The 19,213-nt window shown below is 57.8% G+C and overlaps 9 protein-coding genes across 9 annotated transcripts; 2 read left to right on the forward strand and 7 right to left on the reverse strand.

Annotated features, from left to right (window-relative positions):
* Positions 1-294: 294 nt before the first annotated feature.
* On the reverse strand, positions 295-2,153 carry MFIFM68171_03016 (uncharacterized protein; the record flags this gene model as incomplete). Its single annotated transcript, XM_071058438.1, has 2 exons — positions 295-1,991; positions 2,054-2,153. 2 exons carry the CDS (start codon positions 2,151-2,153, stop codon positions 295-297), a joined length of 1,797 nt encoding a protein of 598 aa, XP_070914539.1.
* A 1,025-nt stretch (positions 2,154-3,178) lies between these two features.
* On the reverse strand, positions 3,179-5,176 carry MFIFM68171_03017 (Glucose oxidase; the record flags this gene model as incomplete). Its single annotated transcript, XM_071058439.1, has 4 exons — positions 3,179-3,960; positions 4,028-4,483; positions 4,534-4,935; positions 4,987-5,176. The coding sequence occupies 4 exons, from the start codon at positions 5,174-5,176 to the stop codon at positions 3,179-3,181; spliced, it is 1,830 nt and encodes a 609-aa protein (XP_070914540.1).
* Positions 5,177-5,943: 767 nt separating this feature from the next.
* MFIFM68171_03018 (Glycolipid 2-alpha-mannosyltransferase) lies at positions 5,944-7,339 on the reverse strand (the record flags this gene model as incomplete). The annotated part of the gene is made up of 2 exons (XM_071058440.1): positions 5,944-6,730; positions 6,786-7,339. The coding sequence occupies 2 exons, from the start codon at positions 7,337-7,339 to the stop codon at positions 5,944-5,946; spliced, it is 1,341 nt and encodes a 446-aa protein (XP_070914541.1).
* Positions 7,340-7,737: 398 nt separating this feature from the next.
* Positions 7,738-9,526, reverse strand: MFIFM68171_03019 (O-methylsterigmatocystin oxidoreductase; the record flags this gene model as incomplete). Its single annotated transcript, XM_071058441.1, has 3 exons — positions 7,738-8,791; positions 8,883-9,074; positions 9,183-9,526. 3 exons carry the CDS (start codon positions 9,524-9,526, stop codon positions 7,738-7,740), a joined length of 1,590 nt encoding a protein of 529 aa, XP_070914542.1.
* A 1,208-nt stretch (positions 9,527-10,734) lies between these two features.
* Positions 10,735-11,831, forward strand: MFIFM68171_03020 (Oxidoreductase CipA; the record flags this gene model as incomplete). Its single annotated transcript, XM_071058442.1, has 2 exons — positions 10,735-10,806; positions 10,875-11,831. 2 exons carry the CDS (start codon positions 10,735-10,737, stop codon positions 11,829-11,831), a joined length of 1,029 nt encoding a protein of 342 aa, XP_070914543.1.
* Positions 11,832-12,573: 742 nt separating this feature from the next.
* On the reverse strand, positions 12,574-13,632 carry MFIFM68171_03021 (S-adenosyl-L-methionine-dependent methyltransferase; the record flags this gene model as incomplete). The annotated part of the gene is made up of 1 exon (XM_071058443.1): positions 12,574-13,632. The coding sequence occupies one exon, from the start codon at positions 13,630-13,632 to the stop codon at positions 12,574-12,576; it is 1,059 nt and encodes a 352-aa protein (XP_070914544.1).
* Positions 13,633-14,126: 494 nt separating this feature from the next.
* On the forward strand, positions 14,127-15,779 carry MFIFM68171_03022 (O-methylsterigmatocystin oxidoreductase; the record flags this gene model as incomplete). Its single annotated transcript, XM_071058444.1, has 1 exon — positions 14,127-15,779. The coding sequence occupies one exon, from the start codon at positions 14,127-14,129 to the stop codon at positions 15,777-15,779; it is 1,653 nt and encodes a 550-aa protein (XP_070914545.1).
* A 55-nt stretch (positions 15,780-15,834) lies between these two features.
* On the reverse strand, positions 15,835-17,373 carry MFIFM68171_03023 (uncharacterized protein; the record flags this gene model as incomplete). The annotated part of the gene is made up of 1 exon (XM_071058445.1): positions 15,835-17,373. One exon carries the CDS (start codon positions 17,371-17,373, stop codon positions 15,835-15,837), a length of 1,539 nt encoding a protein of 512 aa, XP_070914546.1.
* Positions 17,374-17,863: 490 nt separating this feature from the next.
* On the reverse strand, positions 17,864-18,748 carry MFIFM68171_03024 (putative esterase afoC; the record flags this gene model as incomplete). The annotated part of the gene is made up of 1 exon (XM_071058446.1): positions 17,864-18,748. One exon carries the CDS (start codon positions 18,746-18,748, stop codon positions 17,864-17,866), a length of 885 nt encoding a protein of 294 aa, XP_070914547.1.
* Positions 18,749-19,213: the final 465 nt, after the last annotated feature.

Genomic DNA, 19,213 nt, shown 5'->3' on the forward strand with positions numbered 1-19,213 from the left:
GAGTGATGGGATTTCGCAGATCAGGTGCTAACGCTGACTCCAGACATCTCGTGTTTCAGACACAGCGTGGGCCAAGCCTGATCATCAGGGCTTTCCGTTTTCGCGTTCAAGCCTAGCAGTTGCCGCTTTTGCACGGCCGAATTACCTACTGTATGAACGAGAGTTACTTTACCCGCATTTCGCGACAATGGCCCTAGTCGAGCGGTCAGACGAGAGATGTGCCACCGACGCTGGTTTGGGTAGCTGGTACTATTGTAATCACTGCACAGCGACCTATAGCAGCAGCCTACAGTGTTAAACAATTAATACCGTTGCCTCAGAACTTTGAGACATCCAGTGCTTCCAATTCTTATCATAATCCCTCAATGTGACCTTTCCAACCCTCTCGAACGTTTCTTCCTGGGCTCCCTCAACCTTCCGCAGGGCCAAGCCGTCGAGGTCCGTCCTCCCATATGTGAGCTCGGTACGCATTAGAATGACGAGGGTGAGATCATCCAACTCTGTGAATACAGGGTCTGGATCGTTCACATCCGGGATTATCTCGCCGTCATCGGTGCTGGGGTTGTTGCCTCGCCTCCGCCGATCGCCGCGTGAGCCTTCGCTCAAGAGACCCCAGACGTACCGGTCGCGTGTCTGTCTCGCGCGTCTTGGAAGCGGGCCGACATGTCCAAGGATTCTGATTTCGCCTCCTGAAGCTGAGCCATAAGGGTTGCTCGTTGCGGGGGTGACTTTCGCGCCCAGGATCTGACAAATCGGTTGTCTACGGATCTTTTCTGTGAAGCCCGAGTTGCCCTCAGCCAAGTCATACCAAATATGCCCCGTGACGGATGCCCACGACCATGTTGGAGCATAATATGGAGTTAGACGTTTTGACTTTAAGCGATCTGGTTCAACCCCCAGAGGTGCCTGAGGAGGAGGCCCCAAGGCCCATAGCAGAGAAGCCTGGAGATCCGATTTCCATAACCCACAGAGGTAATCTTCTTCGGCGCGCAACTTCGCAAACTGTGCGAGGCCTGACATGGCAGGAAGTCTGTCGGTCATCTTGGTGATCCCCCTCTGGGTAAACTCGCGGACAACCTGAGGCCAGGCAAGGCAGGCCGCATTTCCCTCTCGGTCCGCAGCCTGGAAGCGATGAAAGCTGGCTCTTGTAAGCCCTTCCTCTGGTGTGAGTTGTGATATGGCTTCGGAGCAAGGTTTAACTTGGCATTCGCACTGCATTAGAGTGTTGCACTCCCAAAAGAACTCACCGCTGCAGAAGTGGGCAATGCGCCGCGAGAGCAGCCATTCTTGTAGAACCCAAGCCCTACCAAAAAGGGGTTCGCCGCGCTGGATCTCCACGAGGTGGAGACCACCAAGTTCTCCTGGACGTTCATATGAACCGACTGGTATCTCCCGGATATAGACTGGATTGCTGTTCACATCGTCCCCGGCGAGAGGCAGAGCAACCGCGGGAGGGAAACGCCTAGCGCTGACCTGCTTGAGAAGCCCCTGTGTACTATCCCCGGCAGCATCTGCCGAGATGGTGAGTGTTGCGTTTTGGTAGACGGAGCACATGCGGGCCGCTTCTCTTTCCCAATCCTTGCTGTCGTCTTGGATGATGCATAAGGAATCGATCCAGAGGTAGTCAATGCCTAACTTCCGGGTGACCAGGATGGCGTCCTGAAATGTTTGCGGAACGTCTGCCAGTGGGATCCTTTCTTTTCGCTCTTGCAGTGTTCCGATTTCGGTTGTCAGGGGCTGATGCTTGCCCCAACAATGGCTCAATGCGATATAGGCGGCCTCCTCGCCTTTCGCCTCGTAGAGAAAAGGTTCTTTGTCATCAGCCCCAACAGCAATAACTCGTGTTGGCAGTGGCGACCGAGTTTGCTTGCACTGCGTGTGATGATCGGAGCAATCTCGAAGCCAGCTGGCGAGCAACCCAAGATTATCGAGGTCAAAGGAGGGCGTCAACTCCCTTCCCGGGCCGACGGCTGGGATGGTGCTGGGACAGCCTGTGTAGAACTCCGTCAGCTCATGGTGTTATGCTTCGTGGGGACGCGGTTTCAATCTATACCTGGTCGAGTATAAAGCTCGGCATACCGGCAGTTGGTTAGCCAGAGAAGGACGGGCGCGCCTTCAGCGACCGATATGGAGACGAAGGACCGGTCGTTCATGGGTGGCGCATTTGGGTAGTTCGACAACCCTGCAGTGATTGTGCAGCAAATTCGACAGCCACGTTCAGCGCCCAGGCGTAGAAACTTCCATCCAGTATTGTACGAACGCGATGTCAAACCATTACAACCCAAACATACACTACCGCGTCCAGGCACAGAGTTAGCAAGGTCAAGGTCGAGATCGAAGTCAAAGACAGCAAACGCTTCGACAAGGGCATCCTTTGCCGTACTAACGGCTTGAGAAACCCAACGGATGAGTGAACGGGCGGTTTGCAGCGGCATCCTGTTGGTGCATTAACCTAGGTAGGCTTCTAGAAGATGAAATCACCGGTTCCACTTGCGATGGGACACTGAAAGCGAAAGAAATTTTATATCGAGAGAAAAGCCAGCATTATGGACGGAAAGTACCTAACGTGTGCGGAACCGCCCGAACAGTGTGCCTGGTAATAACAATCACAGTTGGCTTGGTTGGGCACTAGTCAAGTATCAAATGCCTTGACAACGTGTGTTTCCACGAGTGGACGCCTCAGTCCGAGAGGGAAGTTCCGATTGGACGCTGATGGTACATACGTAAGTAGTGAGGGCGGGCACTGCGCTGATGCAGGACTGGGGGAGGGCTGTGAGCGACGGAGCCGAAGTTGAGCTAGAGTTCGGGCGACCATAAAAGAGGCCGCCTGTGATGACAGCCACTTAAGTTTCGTCTCAGGATACCATATAAATTCCGTTCTACGAACTGAGTCCTAGAGAGCATTTTAGCGTTATGAGAGATCAGATCAGATTCTGCCCATCCTGCTCCACCTTGAGGGCTCACTGCACAATACGAGTCCTAAGCCGAACATCTCGCCAACCATCCATTGGCACAATCACCAGGCCTCGCATACTAACCGCGCAAGCACAACTCTTTGAAGATGTCAATTCGGTGAAGCTGCTCACTCTCGCCATGCTTGTACGATATCTCCAATTATACCATCCCTAGCGACGACCGCGACGTTTGATCATGACAGCAGCCTTTTCAACAAGCCAAGTCAGTACGAAGCGCCCGAAGCCAGCGGTCGAGCGGGGCCTCGCAGCTCCATGGGCCGCTCGGGGGGGGGGGGGGGAGCACTCACCTTCTCGGCAATGGCATACACGGTCTGCTGCGTGGTGGCGGCGATGATGGTGGGTATGACGCTGGCGTCGACGACGCGCAGGTTCTCGAGGCCGTGGACGAGCAGCTCCTCGTCGACGACGCCGCCGAGCTCGCGCGGCAGCTTGGCGGCCGTGCCGACGGGGTGGAACCCGGTCGGGCTGGTGCCCTGGGCCACGAAGGCGGCCAGCTGCTCGTGCGTCTGCGCGTCGGTCCCCGGCGCGAACTCGGTCGCGTTGTACGCGGCGTAGTGCGTAGCGAAGTGCCACCGCAGAAACCGCACGTAGGCGATCATCAGGTCCAGGTCGACCGGGTTGGTCAGCGCGCGGTAGTCGACCACGGGCGCCGACTCCGGGCTCGTGGCGTTGATGTTGACCGTGCCGCGCGACGTGATGCGGAACGCGATCGGCCGCGCCGACGGTAGCCCCGCGGCGACGTAATTGATGAAGGAGAGCTGGGTGTCGCGCATCTCGCGCGCAACGATCCTCTGCATGGCTCGCTGGCCTCTGATCACAGTGGGGTGCGTCCCCGGCGGGAGGTACTTGCTGATGTCCTGGGAGGCGTACTTTTGTGACAGGGCTTGGAAGGTGTCGGGAGCGACGACGGGGAGGCTCATGATTGCGGTGAGTCCCTGGTCGTTGAGGATATCTGGTGGTGGGGATGGTGGGAGGGGCGATGTCCCTGATGATAGGGGGTTTACTCAGTAAGGACAATTTTTGCAGAGAACGTCATCGCGTGACCAACTCACAGTTAAACTGCACCTCCGGGCCGACAGGGTGGTCTTGGAAGTTTGCACCTACTCCCGGCAGATCGATCTTGACGTCGATCCCCGCCGACTCGAGCAGCTTCTTTGGGCCGATTCCGCTAAGTTGGAGGATTTGAGGCGTACGAAGCGCGCCCGCCGAGAGGATAACGTCTCGCCTGGCGCGGACCGTGGTCGGGGTGGCACTGGACCCGTCAGCAGGAACGAACTGAACGGATACGGCGCGTTTGCGCTCGAGGTTGATCTTGTTGGCTCTCATCCCGACAATCATGTGGTAGTTGGGCCGAGTAATCCTATCCCAGTGGCCGGTCCGAGAATATGAACGCGTGTCCGTTGTAGGGTCTTTGGAGATGGGATAGTAAAAGGTGCCGTGGGTTCCACCGTTGCCGTCTCGCGGAAAGGCCAAGCCGGGCACTTTCTGGAGGGCAGCATATCCAATCTCTAACATTCGGTTAGCACAAAATGGGGCTAAGGGCAACGGCTATACAGACTAAACAATTCCGGCAGAGTGCGGGACCAAGAGGCGTATACTCGCGTGTTGGCAAACTGGCCCCATACCTCTGGATCGTATGTCAGGTTAAACTTGGCTGCATACTCGGGGTCCGGTTCTCGAAGGTGAATCGCCTTTTTGAAATACGGGAGCATGTCCTTCCAGGTCCAATCCGAGCCCTTGCCTCCGAGTTCTGCCCAGATGTCGTAGTCTTTGGCACTCCCGCGCATGAGGGCCATACCATTGATGGCCGAGCTGCCGCCCACACAGTTGCCCACGAAAGCAACCGTCGACCTGTTGAGGAGGTTGACCTGAGGAACCGAAGGTACCTCAAACGAGCAGCCAGGCTCGGAAGGGGATTCTGGATTATAGAAACCCCCAATCTCAACGACCAGCACCGTATCTGGGAGCCTGTCAGCCTGTTGAACCCCCAAGGGATACTCGCTGGACGTACGCTTTCCATCTTCCGTCAGCCGGTCCGCCAGAGTCAAGCCCGCCGTCCCCCCTCCCACGATGACATAGTCGTATGCTTGGTGCGCAACCTCTGCGCTTTCTACTACTATGGCTCGAGCGGCAAGGGGAGGTGTTAGACCTGAGCATAGACGTGCCAAGGTGGCTAAGGAAGAGAGCCGGATTAAAAGCATGGCCCACTGATATCCTCGCTGGGTCCCGCAACGCTGAGGCTAGAATGGTTGTCCGACGGACCTGAAACTCTGGTCCCCAAATCCACCCATTGTTCTGTCTCTTATACAGAGCAGCTCCGAGCTTTTTCGGCGGTTCACGGTGCGTCCCCGCAGCATCTCACCCTCCCTGCTGCAGGGTTGACACCACAAAGGCCCGGCATGCGGTCCGTCTTGCATTCACTTCCAGGGTCCGACATGGTCTGCATGGGCATCTCCTCGTGTTGGTGCTTGCACGCTATTCGTCTTACCTGCACTATTGCACGCATTTGTCCCCATTCGATTGTGTGGCTGAGTCAGCTGAGTGTGCTGGTACCTTGGCATTTGAAGATGCACGAAGACGTTGAACATCCAGAATCGAACGTAAGATAACGGTTACTCCATCCCTCGAGTCAGGCATGCTAAACGTCTATCTAGCTACCGTGCTAGTGGTTGCCCTACCGCCTACTAGTAGTAGGTATGCAGTTGCGTGAACCTATCACCACAACCCCGGTTCGCGACGGGTATCTACCTTAGTAATATGCCCCGTCTTCCAACGCCATCTAGAACCTTTCTATACTCATTGCTGCACAGGCTAACCTTCTTCCGCTCTCAACCCACATAGCCTGACTAAGGCGTCTGGTACGGATGACGGAGCAACCTTCGAGGCATCGCTCGGACGGATGCTGCATGCAGCCCACTCCGGATTGGGCTATCTAAAGTAGAGCGTCTCGCGACCCCAGCTAGTACTTTCACGACGGGATGTTGATGGTATAAGGGTACCGCCCGCGATACTTGTCCCACCAACTTGGCCTGTGATATGCCGCCGGCGCCTGCATGGTCTCCAGACAGATGCCGCGATTGTTCCTCCGCCGCTGATCGATGCACTGACAACGGCAGCCAATGGCCCCGGGACTCTCGGGCGACCACTTCCCCTCGCCAAGCGCCGCGTTGTCCGGCAGCTGCCCGCCAGGGGCGTTGCCGGGGCACTGGAAGAACGGGTCGTGGTGGTAGCCAATGTCGGAGAAGTGGTGCAGCTTGCCCGGCGGGAGGAGCAGGTGCACGGCGAGACTGTGGACGGGCGCGTCGCCCCACCGCTCGTGGTAGAAGCCGCCTTGGCGGTCCAGGTGGCGGAAGAGGGCCTGGTAGGTCTCGCTGCGGAAGAAGTCGAGGTCGGCGATCTCAAAGTTGCTCCAATAGTGGCAGAGGTTCCACCTCTCGCCGTCCCGGTTGTGGTGCGCTATGCCGAACCAAGCCTTGAGCTTCCTGATGGGCCAGGGCTGCCAGGTCTGGTCGATCATGGCGTTCCACGTCGGCGTGCGAGGTAGGCCGCTCTGTATCCTGAAGTCGTCTACGGCGCGGAAGAGGTTAGGGCAGGTGTTAGGTTCTTCCCAGAGGGCGATGGTGAAGCCGTAGGCTTTGTCGTGGCGGGCCATCTCGACGAAGGGGTCGTAGGTGATGGCGCAGGTGAACCGGACGCCGGGCTCGAGGCGCCAGTACCACCTGTACTTCTTCAAGGCTTCAAGCGTGTAGAACTTCCTATTCCGGGCGGTTAGGAATGATATTTCCTCACTGGATGAGGGTCTAGTCTCACCCTGAGTAGAAGCGACACATGTGATGGTATGACTCTTTCCCTCCGTTCCACACGCCGCTTTCCTGTTGTTTCGCCATCGACTTTCTCGCTCGTTCCTTGTCAATCCACGCTGGATATGACCAATCCTTTTCGGGAATCACATCGAATATCGCCCGTCCGCCCGCAGACTCGTTCAATGCTCGAATAAACTCGGGATCCCACGCTTCATTGTTGAGGAACACGACCGGGTAGTGGAACCATCGGTTGAACTGGCGCTCGATGTTTCTGATGGTGTCGCGCGCCTCGTTTATCTCGGAATTCCGGGCGAGCATCACGAACGCTGCATTCTCGCGCGGTTGCGCCGCGGCGACCTCGGGGTCCTGGCATTGTGTCGCGAATGGTGCATCGAGGTCCCGCGGCGGGCGGGATACGCTGTAGACGTGGGCGTGCAAAAGCGATTCAAGGATGCAGAATAGGACGACAATACCGGCCCACTTGAGCAGGGTGTTGATACGGCGCGGGGGGCGTCGTAGTTGCCGGACGACGGCGACGGCAAGCGCGGACAAAAGCTTCATCTTGGCTGCATTTTTCCCCCCGATACGGGTATGGAGCTTTAGGAGGTGGTGCGAGGGAGCCACAGCACGCGCCGAGGAGCTGAGGTATGTTCTGGACTGTACCAATGGAAGCGATACTACTGTGGCAAGGGGTACCCCATGATGGCCCCTGTCGTAAATCTTGGCGTCAGACGGCATCTCCTCTTGGTTGTCCAACCAGACCGTGCTCCTTCATCAAAAGTTCAGAACCGGGGGGAACGCGAGTAGTAGGAGGGTTACAACGGCACCAAACCAGCAACTAGCACCTACAGCATCTAACTAAGGTATTGGAGTACGGGCGGGAGAGCGTGGCCAAAGTACGGCGTTATGAGCGACACTCCAACGGCCGTTGATGCACGGCCGTCCGGTCATATTATTACCTAAATACTGAGTCCCCTGAGCAGGCTTGCGTTACCGTCTTCCCAGGGATGTTCCTCCTCGACTTTCCTGATCAGCTCGACATGCTTCTCGCTTCTCGGTACAATCCTGCACTGGAAAGGCATCGGATGCGCAACCAGCCCCGGCGTCGTTCCCACGACGGGCTCGATCACCTTGCCCGTGTCCTTGTCAACAGCCTTCTGAATCTCGAACACGGCCAGGCTCTGCGCGATGGTGAGAAAGATAGTGCTATCCGCCAATAGTCGGCCGGGACAGATTCGCCGTCCAAACCCAAAGACGTAGGCAGCCGGGGTGGGCTCGGCGTTTGGTCCAAGGAATCTATCGGGCCTGAACTCGTCAGGGTCCCGGTACACTGCCGGGTCGGCTGAAAACCATTTGATGGAAGGGATTATGATGGCCCCCTTGGGGATCCGGTACCCGCGGATCTCGTCCTCCTGATCGCTCATGTGGGGCGGTCCCAACGGCGCAAGCGGGTGCCAGCGCAGCGTTTCCTTCACCACAGCCTCAACATAGGGAAGATTTTCGCGGTCCTGGAAACCCGGGAGCCGGCCGGCCCCCACGACGCGGTCGATCTCCTCGCGCGCCTTCACCTGCACATCCGGGAAGGCTGCCATAGCCAAGTAGAAGAAGCTTAGGCCAGCGGCGGTCGAGTCGGCCCCGCCAGCGTACAGGGCGGCAGCGCTCTGCTTGATGTCGGTCCAATTCTCGGCGTCGGGATCGGAGCTCAGGAGGCGTTCGATGTACGATGGTTTCGCGGCATTCCGCGCCATCTGCTGCACCACGAAATCTGCGGGCACGTCCATGACTTCGTCACAGTCCTTCTTCCACTGGCGGGCCGTCTGCTTAAATCCCGTGCCGGGTACCCAGTCGGGCAGGTACCGGAGCCAGGGGATCAGATCGACCAGCCAGGCGCCGACTACGACGGCTTCACTAAACTCGGCCATGACTTTGTTGATCAAACGAACCAGGGCGTCAGGCTCGTGCGGGGAAGACGTGTAGCCGTAGAGCATCTCGAGCATGATGGAACCGGATTCTCTGTAGCAAGAGGATTCGTTAGGAGGCTGGACTCGTTTGGGGGAAGTCAGGGGGGAGCAGGAACCAGGAAAATCAGAGACTGGGAACTCACGTTTGGAGATGGTCAATGACGCTCTCAGGCTTGTTCAATGTTCGCACGAGAAAGCGCCGCACTTCCAGATCGATTACGGGATGGAATCGTGTGATGGCGGCTTTTGTACCAATCACCCCGCCAGCCAGCTTGCGCTGTTGGCGAAAGGTCTTGTTGTACGGTTGGAAAGGCATCCGTTCATTGTAGCCACACCTGTAATAGTATCAGTATGTCACGGCCAGCCCATCCTCCGTCTCCCTTCCCAAGAGGAAAAAGAAAGACCAAAAGAAAAAGGAAAGAGACTGCTGGGTTGGCACGCACATCTCACCCGCAAACACCATACGGGGCCTCGAAGAGTACTTTGCACCCCGTTTATCCAGGAGTTCAAACGCCACCTGCAAGTCGTGCACGAGGATGATGGTCTGCCCAAAGACGTTTACCGAGCTGATTGGGCCATAGAGGTCCTTGTGCTTGAGCCAATGCTGCCATTCCAGTCCTCCCTTGGGAGGAAGATCCGCTATACCTCCGACGAGGGGCAGGCCTTTCGGACCGGGCGGCAGCGGCAGCTCTGACGTCGTCGGCCGGAAGAATACCGTCCTGATGAGTAGGTACAAGACGGGCAAAAGCGCGATCAAGTAATATGACTCGAACGGGATGTTTTCCATTGTGAACAACTGCCAGGCCGCACCTTTGGTCCAGGCAGTCCAACAAAGATTTTACAAGTTTGGAACGGAGATTCCTCCCGATAGTTTGATGATGCGGGCAGTAGATCTTACGCTACGCTATCTTAACTAGCACCGCACAGCATTGTGTTTTATAAGGTAATCAGCATGAGCAGCACCGAGGTTGGGTCAGGTCACTGGAGGGTGGGTGATGGCGGCCGGCAAGGATCCGGCATTCTAATATCCCGAGAATCGGATCTTACAGATGGGGCGTCCCGGATTCCGCATGTTAATGGTCGGTATTGGCCGGTTATCCCCCGTGCGGTACTGAAATGTGTATTGTTTCCCGGTCGGTACCCGAACCAACGGCGGGTTTGTATTCCCGGGCTGCGTGAACATCGCCCGTTCTGGCGGGTGAGCAGCGCATGAACAGGGATGCACTCAGACGGGGATAGTACCGTTTACCCGTTCCTATCTCCGTGCTGCAAGCCCACTAAGGGAGGCTGTAGGAATGCTTGATTGTCCGATGGGTAATGGTAGAAACAGCTGCCAGAATTTTGCATGTGTGGTTCAGCGTCCCGTGTCCGCGCCCCGCTCCCCGCGCCCGCGGGCCGTGGCCGTGGCCAGGCGCTTCTTTGTGTTCCCACATGCCTGCTTTGATACAGCCATCCATAATTACCTAAACTTCGCATGAGAAGAAGAGTAGACGCCAGTACTCTGATAAAAAACGGGATGGAGTGCGAGTGGTCCCAGCCACAAGGTGGCCTTTGTGTTACTGACCCACGCTGTAACACCTCAGCTTTCACTGTGTCTTAAGGCCGATAAGTCCGCTAAGACCTTCTGCTGTGGAATGTAGGGCAAGGACCGGGCGTCTCGGACGCAATAGCTTGTTACGTCTCCTCCAGTCCCGTCTAGGCTCGGGGAGTACAGTGCAGTACTGGCTACCTCAGGTGCCTTACCTTAGGCACACTTGTCTGCTCTATAGAGAACCCCGCAGGCACTGTACCTTGCAGCTTACAGGGGCATATCGCAGTTCTCTCTCCATGGTCAAAAAGGTCGACACCCTGTCTGCGTTGCACAGAGCCCATTGAACTCGTTCTCCTTGCCTACTTATTATCACGCAGAACTATCATCGACGAACAAACGAACGAACAAACACAGCCTCTACCCACTGGGCACTTCTCACCGTCACAAAACGTCAAACACTGACCATGCCTGGCCCATATGCAAAGGATCAGCCCGAGGGCTTCTCGAATCGCATTGAGAAAGTCGCCATCGTCGGGGTAGGTTAACTGGTTGCCCTGTTTCTCAATCTGAAATGGCTCTGTTATTTAACACGCTCTTCTCGCAGGCCGGCGGTCAGATTGGTAGCCACATTGCTGAGCAGCTGGCCACGGCGGGCAGGCATGTCGTGACGGCCATCTCACGTCCTGACAGCACCAATAAGCTTCCCGAAGGTGTTCAGGTCGTCCGTGTCGACTACAGCGGTGATGACATCTCGGCACTGGTGGAGGCGCTTCGCGGCCAGCAAGCTTTGATCATCACCATGGCGGTATCGGCCCCGAGAGACACCATCAGCAAGCTCATTCGTGCCGCCGCCAAGGCTGGCGTGCCGTATATCCTGCCCAACTGGTTTGGCCACGATGCCGCCAATGACTCGCTTTGCAAGGACAGCTTCCTGGCGCAGATGCGTGACAACATCCGGTCCGAGACCAAGAGCCTCGGCGTCAGCTCACCCCTGTTCCTGAATTGCAACTTCTGGTACGAATTCAGCCTGGGTGGCGGACCCGATCGCTTCGGTTTCGACTTCCAGAACCGCTCCCTTGTCTTGTTCGATAATGGCAACGTTGCCATCAACACCAGCACCTGGCCGCAGTGCGGTCGCGCGGTCGCGAATCTACTGAGCCTCAAGGAGCTGCCCGACGACGAGAAGGACCGATCACCCACTCTTTCACAGTTCCGGAACGAGGGAGGCTTGATCTACATTTCGAGTTTCCGGCTCAGCCAGAAAGACATGTTTGAGAGCGTCAAACGTGTCACGGGAACTACCGACGTGGATTGGGCCATTACCCACGAGTCATCGGAACAGCGCTGGAAGGATGCCATGGCCGAGGTAATGCGTGGTAACACGAAGGCCTTCACCAAGATGATGTACAGCAGGATGTTCTTCCCCAACGGCGACGGCGACTACGAATCCAGACGTTCCCTGCACAACGACGTACTTGGCCTTCCTGCCGAGGATTTGGACCATTTCACAAGCATCGCCGTACGTATGGGGGAGAATGGCGAGGTGACACGCACTCATTGAGGGAGTGTAGTAGCATGACTTGTCCTCAACTCTGATGGCCTGTCTGGGGTGTCTTGAGCACGCGATACTTGTGCCCTTGTGCCTTTTTATATCTAGCATCGCAACCCGCATGAGCGCAAAGAGAGGGTGGTGTTGTTCGCCGCACTTGCTGGTGGATAGAACCTAGCACAGGCGTTTTCATAGTGAAAACATCCTAGGCCACTCCGGAATCCTATCCAGCTTGTACGCAGAACTAGAATGTCACCTGTACACGGTTTATCAAGTGTCAACTGAGTGTTTCGCGAGGCTCTCCGTTTTTAAGATTACCAATGCCGTCAAAACGAAGGTAGGTTGGCCGGAATTGACTGTGATCCGTCTGCGTCTCAGAAACCGGTACGGCCGGTTCGCGGTAGTTCACATTATGAAGCCTCGCTACATAGAGATGGAGCATCTGGACCGGGCTGGTGGTATGCTTAAGAGTACTCATCTAGTAGAGTGCACCATCCTCCTCGGGGATTGCGCTTTTCAGCCTTTGACATTGGAAGATTTTCTCCTTCGTACCAGCGACAAGAACAATTCACCATGTTCTTTTGGAAAGCTTCTTCTTGTCGATCAACCTCGATAATCATCTATGAATGCAGAGGTACTTCAGTTTGTTCTATTTCAATCCCTGCTCGGATCACTCTCATCTTACTCCCCCAAGGTACCTTGGGTACCCGAGCTTGGAACTTTTTTAGTTTCCCGTCTCTATCCTGCCTAGCGCTCATTTCCTACTAGCAAGCACAAGATATGCGGGCCAGTTGATCCTCACACGCCCATCGGGACACTCCTCATCAAACACTCTCTCCCACTCCGCATACACCTCCCGCGCCTCTTCAGACATTTCCACACCAGGCGGACGGATCGTGTCGAAAAACGCCGCAAGCCACTTCTTGTCCACCTCGAACTCCCACCCCTCCGCCTCGGGGTCGACCCCGGTGGTATACCTCACAATCCGATCCCTCTCGGCCACGCGCGAGACGCCGCTCAGCGGCTCGCCCGCGGGCGCGAACTTGCGGAACAGCTCGCTGTATGGGATCTCGGCGGCGGTGTCGCCGGCGTTGATGTAGACGCGCAGCGGGTCGTCGAAGGCGGCGTCAGGGACGGGCAGGGAGTCGAGCACGCCGCTGCCCGTCATGCGGCGCCGCACGACGCCGGCGAGCCGCGTGCGGCTCGGATCCCCCCCCTGCCCGGCCTCCTTGGCCAGGAGCGCGCGCAGTACCGTCTTGTCGAACGCGGCGGCGAAGGCGTCGGCGAAGCGCCGCGACCGCCCCGGGAACGACGGCATCCAGTAGCTGAACACGGCCAGGGTCCCGCCCGGCCGCAGCAGCGCCGCCATCGACGCCGCCAACCCGTCCGGGTCGATGAAGTGCGCCGCCGTCGCGCAGATGGCGAGGTCCGCGTGCTGCTGGCGCCGCGTGAGGTGCGTGTGCGCCTCCTCGCCCGTGGATTGGGAGTACTCGAGGACCGGGTCGAGGTTGTGCCGCCGTGCGTAGTCGGTCAGGAACGAGCGGGCTTGGTCGAGGTTGGAAGCGCTGGGGTCGGAGATGTGGATGGTTTTGAACGAGGGCATGAAGTTGGTTGAAGCGATGCCGGAGCCGGCTCCGATGTCAACTAGGCGGTCCCATCCCGATCCCGTGTTACCGTCGCCATGCTGATGGCGGCGGTGGTAGTTGAGGATGAACTCGGTGAGGGATGGCGGGTAGGCCGGGCGACCCTGTTGGTAGACGCTCCAGTCCGTGGTGGCGTAGGTCGTCTTTGTCTTGGGGTCGACTGAGGCCATTTTGGAAGTTGACTTAGTTTGGGTCTAGCTAGGTAATCTTCAAGCTGAGGGTAGACACCTTGGGTAGGCTGTAGAATATTCTGATGCCATTTATCTAACCAAAAAGCTAAACATAGGGCAATTGATTTGTTGTTTGTGTAAATAAAGTAACTCGGGCTCCGAACTGCCCCGGGTCGGGCGAATCAACGGGGTTGGCGAGGCGGGGATCAAAAAACATGTCCGTTTGGCTGGGCATTTCCCGGTACCGCCCCCTTAAGTCCGAAATTTGGGGCTGGATTGGTGCGTTGCACAGATGTGGCTCTCAGTTGATGAAGGTTTCAGCGCATACAGGACATTTTCTCATGGATATTGGGTAAAAGAAGCCGATGGATGGATTCACAAGCTCATTGATCAGTATTCGTTCGGCCATATACACAAGCCTGAGTAGCCAGTTATCCGTGATTACCTGAACTACAACGTTTTTCACCCTCTCCATCTCCTTGTCCAACAGCAAGATGGATAAAATCCTTTATCTATACCAGAACCACACCCTCGTAACACTTGCCGCAGTAATTGGTCTCGCGGCGTCGGTGATAGCATGGCTGCACCGCGACCGCCGGCTCGACAAAATCCCTGGCCCTAGAGGGAGGTACCCTTTCATCGGCGTCGGCTACAAACTTCCCCCCAAGGCACCAATTCTCTTTCGAAAATGGGCCCAGGAATACGGCGATGTCTTCAAGATCCGCGTGGGCTGGTACAACTGGGTCGTCATCAACTCCCCAGAAGCTATCCGCGAGATCCTCGAGAAACAGGCCCTCGTCACGTCCTCCAAGCCCCCGTCTCCGATGGGCCACGACATCGTCACGGGCGGCAACCGGATGCCCACCATGTCATACGGCCCCCGCTGGCGCGCCCTCCGCACCATGGTGCGCCAGATCACCACGGTGCCCATGACTGCCTCGTTCATCCCAAGCCAAGAATTTGAGGCCAAGCAGCTGCTCTTCGATTTGGCCCACGACAACGCGAACCAGCGCAACTTCTACCAGCACATGCGCCGCTTTGCCTTTAGCATCATCATGACCAACACCTTCGGCACGCGCGTCAAGAGCTGGGACCATCCGGACGCGCAGAACGCGGTGAAGAGCCAGGCGATCCTCCGCGCGACCTCGCGGCCGGGGGCGTTCCTTGCGGACGAATTCCCGCCGCTCGCGCGCCTGCCGCGGTGGCTGCAGCCCGGCCGGAGAGCGGCGGAGCGGGCGGCGGAGCAGGTGCTGGACATCAAGATGGCGCTGTGGCGGCGGCTGGCGAGGGAGGTCGAGGCGGGCACGGCGCCGCATTGCTACGCGCGCGACATTTACGCGGGCAGAGAGGCGTGGTACGCGCAGGGGCTGACCGAGGAGCAGCTGGCGTGGGTGTCGACGGGGATCGTCGAGGCCGGGTTCGAGACGACGGCGGCGACGCTCAATGGGCTAGTCCTCCGCCTCGCCGCCAACCGGCGCGCGCAGGACGCCGCCCACAACGAGTTGATGCGCGTCGTCGGCCCCCGCCGCCTGCCCGCCATGGCCGACATGCGCGACCTGCCCTACGTGCGCGCCTGCGTCAAGGAGATGCTGCGCATGAACCCGATCCTGTCGCCCGGCATCCGGCATTACGCCGACGAGGATGTCGTGTACAAGGGCCTCGTCATCCCCAAGGGGACGGTGCTGCTGGCGAACACGGCGTTTCTGCACTACGACCCGCAGCGGTTCGAGAATCCGTTCGAGTTCGTGCCCGAGCGCTATCTAGGCCACGCCCTGCACAGTTCCGAGTACGCGGCCATGAGTGATCCGTACAAGCGCGATCATTTCACGTTTAGCACGGGCAGGAGGACATGCCCCGGCGCGAGGCTAGCGGAGAATTCGCTCAACATAGCGCTGGCGGGCATCTTGTGGGCATTTGAGATCCGGCCGTCGGTTGACGCGGACGGCGTCGAGGCCCAGATGGATTTGGGTGATGATGCGTACCCAGATGCTGGGTTTATGATACCAAAACCGTTTGCTGCTAGATTCATTCCCAGAGGAGAGGAGAGACTCATAATCGTGCGGGAAGCTTGGGAGACGGCAATGAGAGAGGGTTATGAGTTGAGGGGGGTTCCTGTGGACGTGGATGGCATGGTTCAGCAATACTGAGATGGTAGTATATTGGGCACGCATAGGGAATGACTGAAATGCTATGAGTCTATGTTCAAGCATTAAACTCCTTTAACTTCAGGCGCATCATATTTGTTATCCGCGCATGCTCGCCCCGCAACCACGAATCGAGACTCTGATACAGGCTACTCGTGTTCGTGCCCATGCCCATGCTGCCGCCGTACAGAAGAAATCTGTTCGCGCCGTCAGTACCGCTAATGTGACGCGAGTTGCTGGTGCTGGCGGCGCTGGCGGCTGAAAAGTGCGCGGTAAGCTGGTCGATGAGTCGGCCGGCTCGGCGAAGCTCGCCGGAAAGTAGTTGAATCCTCAATGCGTTCTGGACGCGGAGGTCGTCCACGTTGAACGAGCCGATAGCCATCTTGACCGGGGCGACCACGGCGAGGGCCCCCGGGAGTGGGCCAGGCCCAGGACCTGGACCGCTGATCGTAGTGCCTCCAGTTGATGCGGAGCCGGAGACGTCCGGAGAGGGTAATGGCATGGTTGCTGAGGAGGAGGTATGATGTCCTGACGGCGCTGACGTTGTTTCTCTCTCCGGGTTCGTTGCGCATACAGTTGTGGCTGGGGTGGAGGAACGGCAGGAAGGACTGCTCCACGAGGATGGAGGGCTCGCGGCCTGCGGGGCAGTGGTGCAGCTGGCCGCTTGCTGGTACCAACTAAGGATGCGTGAGATGACGGATACGTAGAGCAGCGCAAGGTGTGGGGATCTTGCGCAGGGGCAGGCTAGCAGCTGGTCGAGCTGCTCGCTTGCCTTGCGGTTGAGACGTAGCACATGATCTAAACCGCATTGGGAGCTGCCACTGCTGAGATCCCGGTCGAGCAATGACAGCGTCTTGAGAATCCCGTATGCCTCGAGAGCGCAATCATGGCCTGCCCCTCGGATGCTGCCCTGACCGCCGACGTCGCAGGAATAGTGCCCGGTCGAAGCGGGCCGAGCTGCGGAAGTGCCGGCCGACGAGTAGCTTCTGATTCCGGGCGATTCAAGTTCTGGTGTCGTAGGTATGGGACCGCTGAAGTGAAGGCTGGTTGCCGAGAAAGGTACGTTGTCGTGAGCATGGGCATGGTCAGCGATACTAGCCCAGTCGATGAAGTCGAGAGAAGGGAATGATGCCGGCAGACCCGAACCGGATTGATGGTGGCCATCGTGACGATACAACCCTGCTAACACATCAAACCCTATGTCATCTGCCGCCTCCAGATCCCAGGTGGTAGTAGTAGTAGTGGTAGTCGAGGCGTTACTGGCAGCAACGGTAACGCTCGGGGATGCTTGCTCATTGGTGCTGATAGCGGAGTCTGGCACTACGATGCCACGACACGGAGTGCTGACTGTGCCCGTACCATTTCTGTCGAGACCATCTATGGTTGTAGTGCCGCCCGGCTGTGGTTGTTGTCTGTCCCGCCGCGGCTTCCCCATCTTCCGTGACACCCCGTAGACGCACGGGATGCCGTGAGAGATACAACGTTCACACTCGGGCTGGCCTCGGTCACATTTCAGTTTGGAAGCACCACATCTGTCGCAGCTGGCTCGTAACTTTGGCTGTTTCTGGATCCGTGGCCTGCTGGTGCTGGTGTCCATAGCTCGTCGGTGCGATACTAGTGATCCATGGAGCGAACCCGATTGATAATCGGGCGGGGAAAGGGCCAGATGTTCATATCGATTCGTGGCCTGTCCCATTTGCCAGCCTCTCCAGGGCGTCCATTGTATTATCAACATTCAACCGCTCCCCCCCTGATAGTGGCACACCGTGGCGAAAAAGAGTATGCTTACCTAGATACGTAGGGAGGAGTTGCGGATCGGACCGAGCAACGTAATTTTGTGGTGGGCGCTCGGAGAGCATTCCGTCCGCTCCATCTGCAAGGGTCCACAGCACTCGTTTCAACTGGTCCGTTGAGGGATGGATGGGTAAGCAATCAATTTGTGCTGTGAACTTGTGATGCTGGCATCGGTTACACGGATCCAGCCCTTACACCAGGTATTTGGGACAGGCCCAGCCCTCACGCTACACGGGGTCTGTCCCAACTCTCGTCTGCCCACGGTAATACATCGCAGCCCCTGCCTAAGTAGGCTAGTTAGGAACAATCCCACACCGCCTCGCCAACTTGTACACCTCAGCCGTGACTTTCGTCACGTCCTCCGTCTTCAGCGGGACACGGTGCGGTCCCGGCCACTCGACCACGGCCGTGCTGCTCTCTTCGCAGTACTGCCGCTCCATCTTGCGATTCCATTCGAGTCCCTCATCCAGCAGCCCATGCACGTGCACCGTGGGAACCTGCAACAATAACACATCGCGATGTCCCGGGTCTTGGGAGTGTGGAAGCGGCCTCTCAAACCGCTGCAAACCTATCATGTCGGTCGGGCCGACCAGCGCCTGATGCCCCAAAGTGTGCTCGCTGAGCCCCACCAAGGGCCCCCGTCCGGCCACTAACACGCCGAAGCGGTAGAGGTTCGATTCAGATTCGTCAGCGCCGCCGCTCTCCTTCGCATTTCCATTGAGCTCCTTCTCGCGCCGCACCTGCTGGTCTAACAGCAGACTGGCTGCGAGCTTTGCGCCCTGGCTGAATCCAAGCAGCGCGACCCACGGCCCGCATCCCCCGCCCGCGTCGTCGTCGGCCTTGGTCTTGTCCAGGCACGACATGATGGCGCGCGCTGCCGCTCCGTCGTCCAGCTGCGGGTGCCAGGGTTTCCAGGGCAGCCAACGTAAGAACGGAGGGCCCCAGGCCTCGTATACTGGGAGGATGCCAGGCCCCGGCTCAGATGGAAACGGGGCGTCGGCGAACACGAGCCGGAAGTGCGGTAGACCCCTGATCAAGGCGCGACACTGGGCGTGGAAAATTGCTCCAGTCGTGCCGCCGCCATGCAGACAAAGGATCCGCGGGCGGGGGTCGGGAATGGCATGATCGGTCGCCGAAGGAGGTGTGAGCGAAGGTGAGGCTGAGGTCGGAGATGGCATGGTGTGCTGTCGGTTGAATAGGGCCAAAGCATCAAAGGGGTGTGAAATGGGTATGGGTCCCAGCGCACCGCAGCAATGGACCCGCGGGGCTCACACGTGGCGATTTATTATCTCCCGATAGAAGCAACGTACGCGACGCTAGATCGTTCAAGTTTCCATGTCCCCGGTAACACGCATGGACGGGTGGTTTGCGGTTCGGGGGTGCCGAGGGACCGGCTGACTGCTGCCCGATCTTACGGCCAAGGATCCCCACACCCCACCGCTCAGCCCAGTAATATCCTTCTAGAAACCGTTACCGGAGCTAGCTACAACATAGTTCCCAATAGCTAGGATATTCCCTGCCGGGAAGAGAGAAGTGGCCTGGGAATGTTATCTGGGCCATGATTAACAACCTTTGTCGTTCACTCTTCAACTCTTGCGCTGCGCAGTGCCGCACTGCGCAGTCGCGAACTGATTCAGGCTCGA

The sequence above is a fragment of the Madurella fahalii genome (genome assembly GCF_045866475.1).
Source record: "Madurella fahalii IFM 68171 DNA, scaffold_2, whole genome shotgun sequence".
Classification (NCBI taxonomy): domain Eukaryota; kingdom Fungi; phylum Ascomycota; class Sordariomycetes; order Sordariales; genus Madurella; species Madurella fahalii.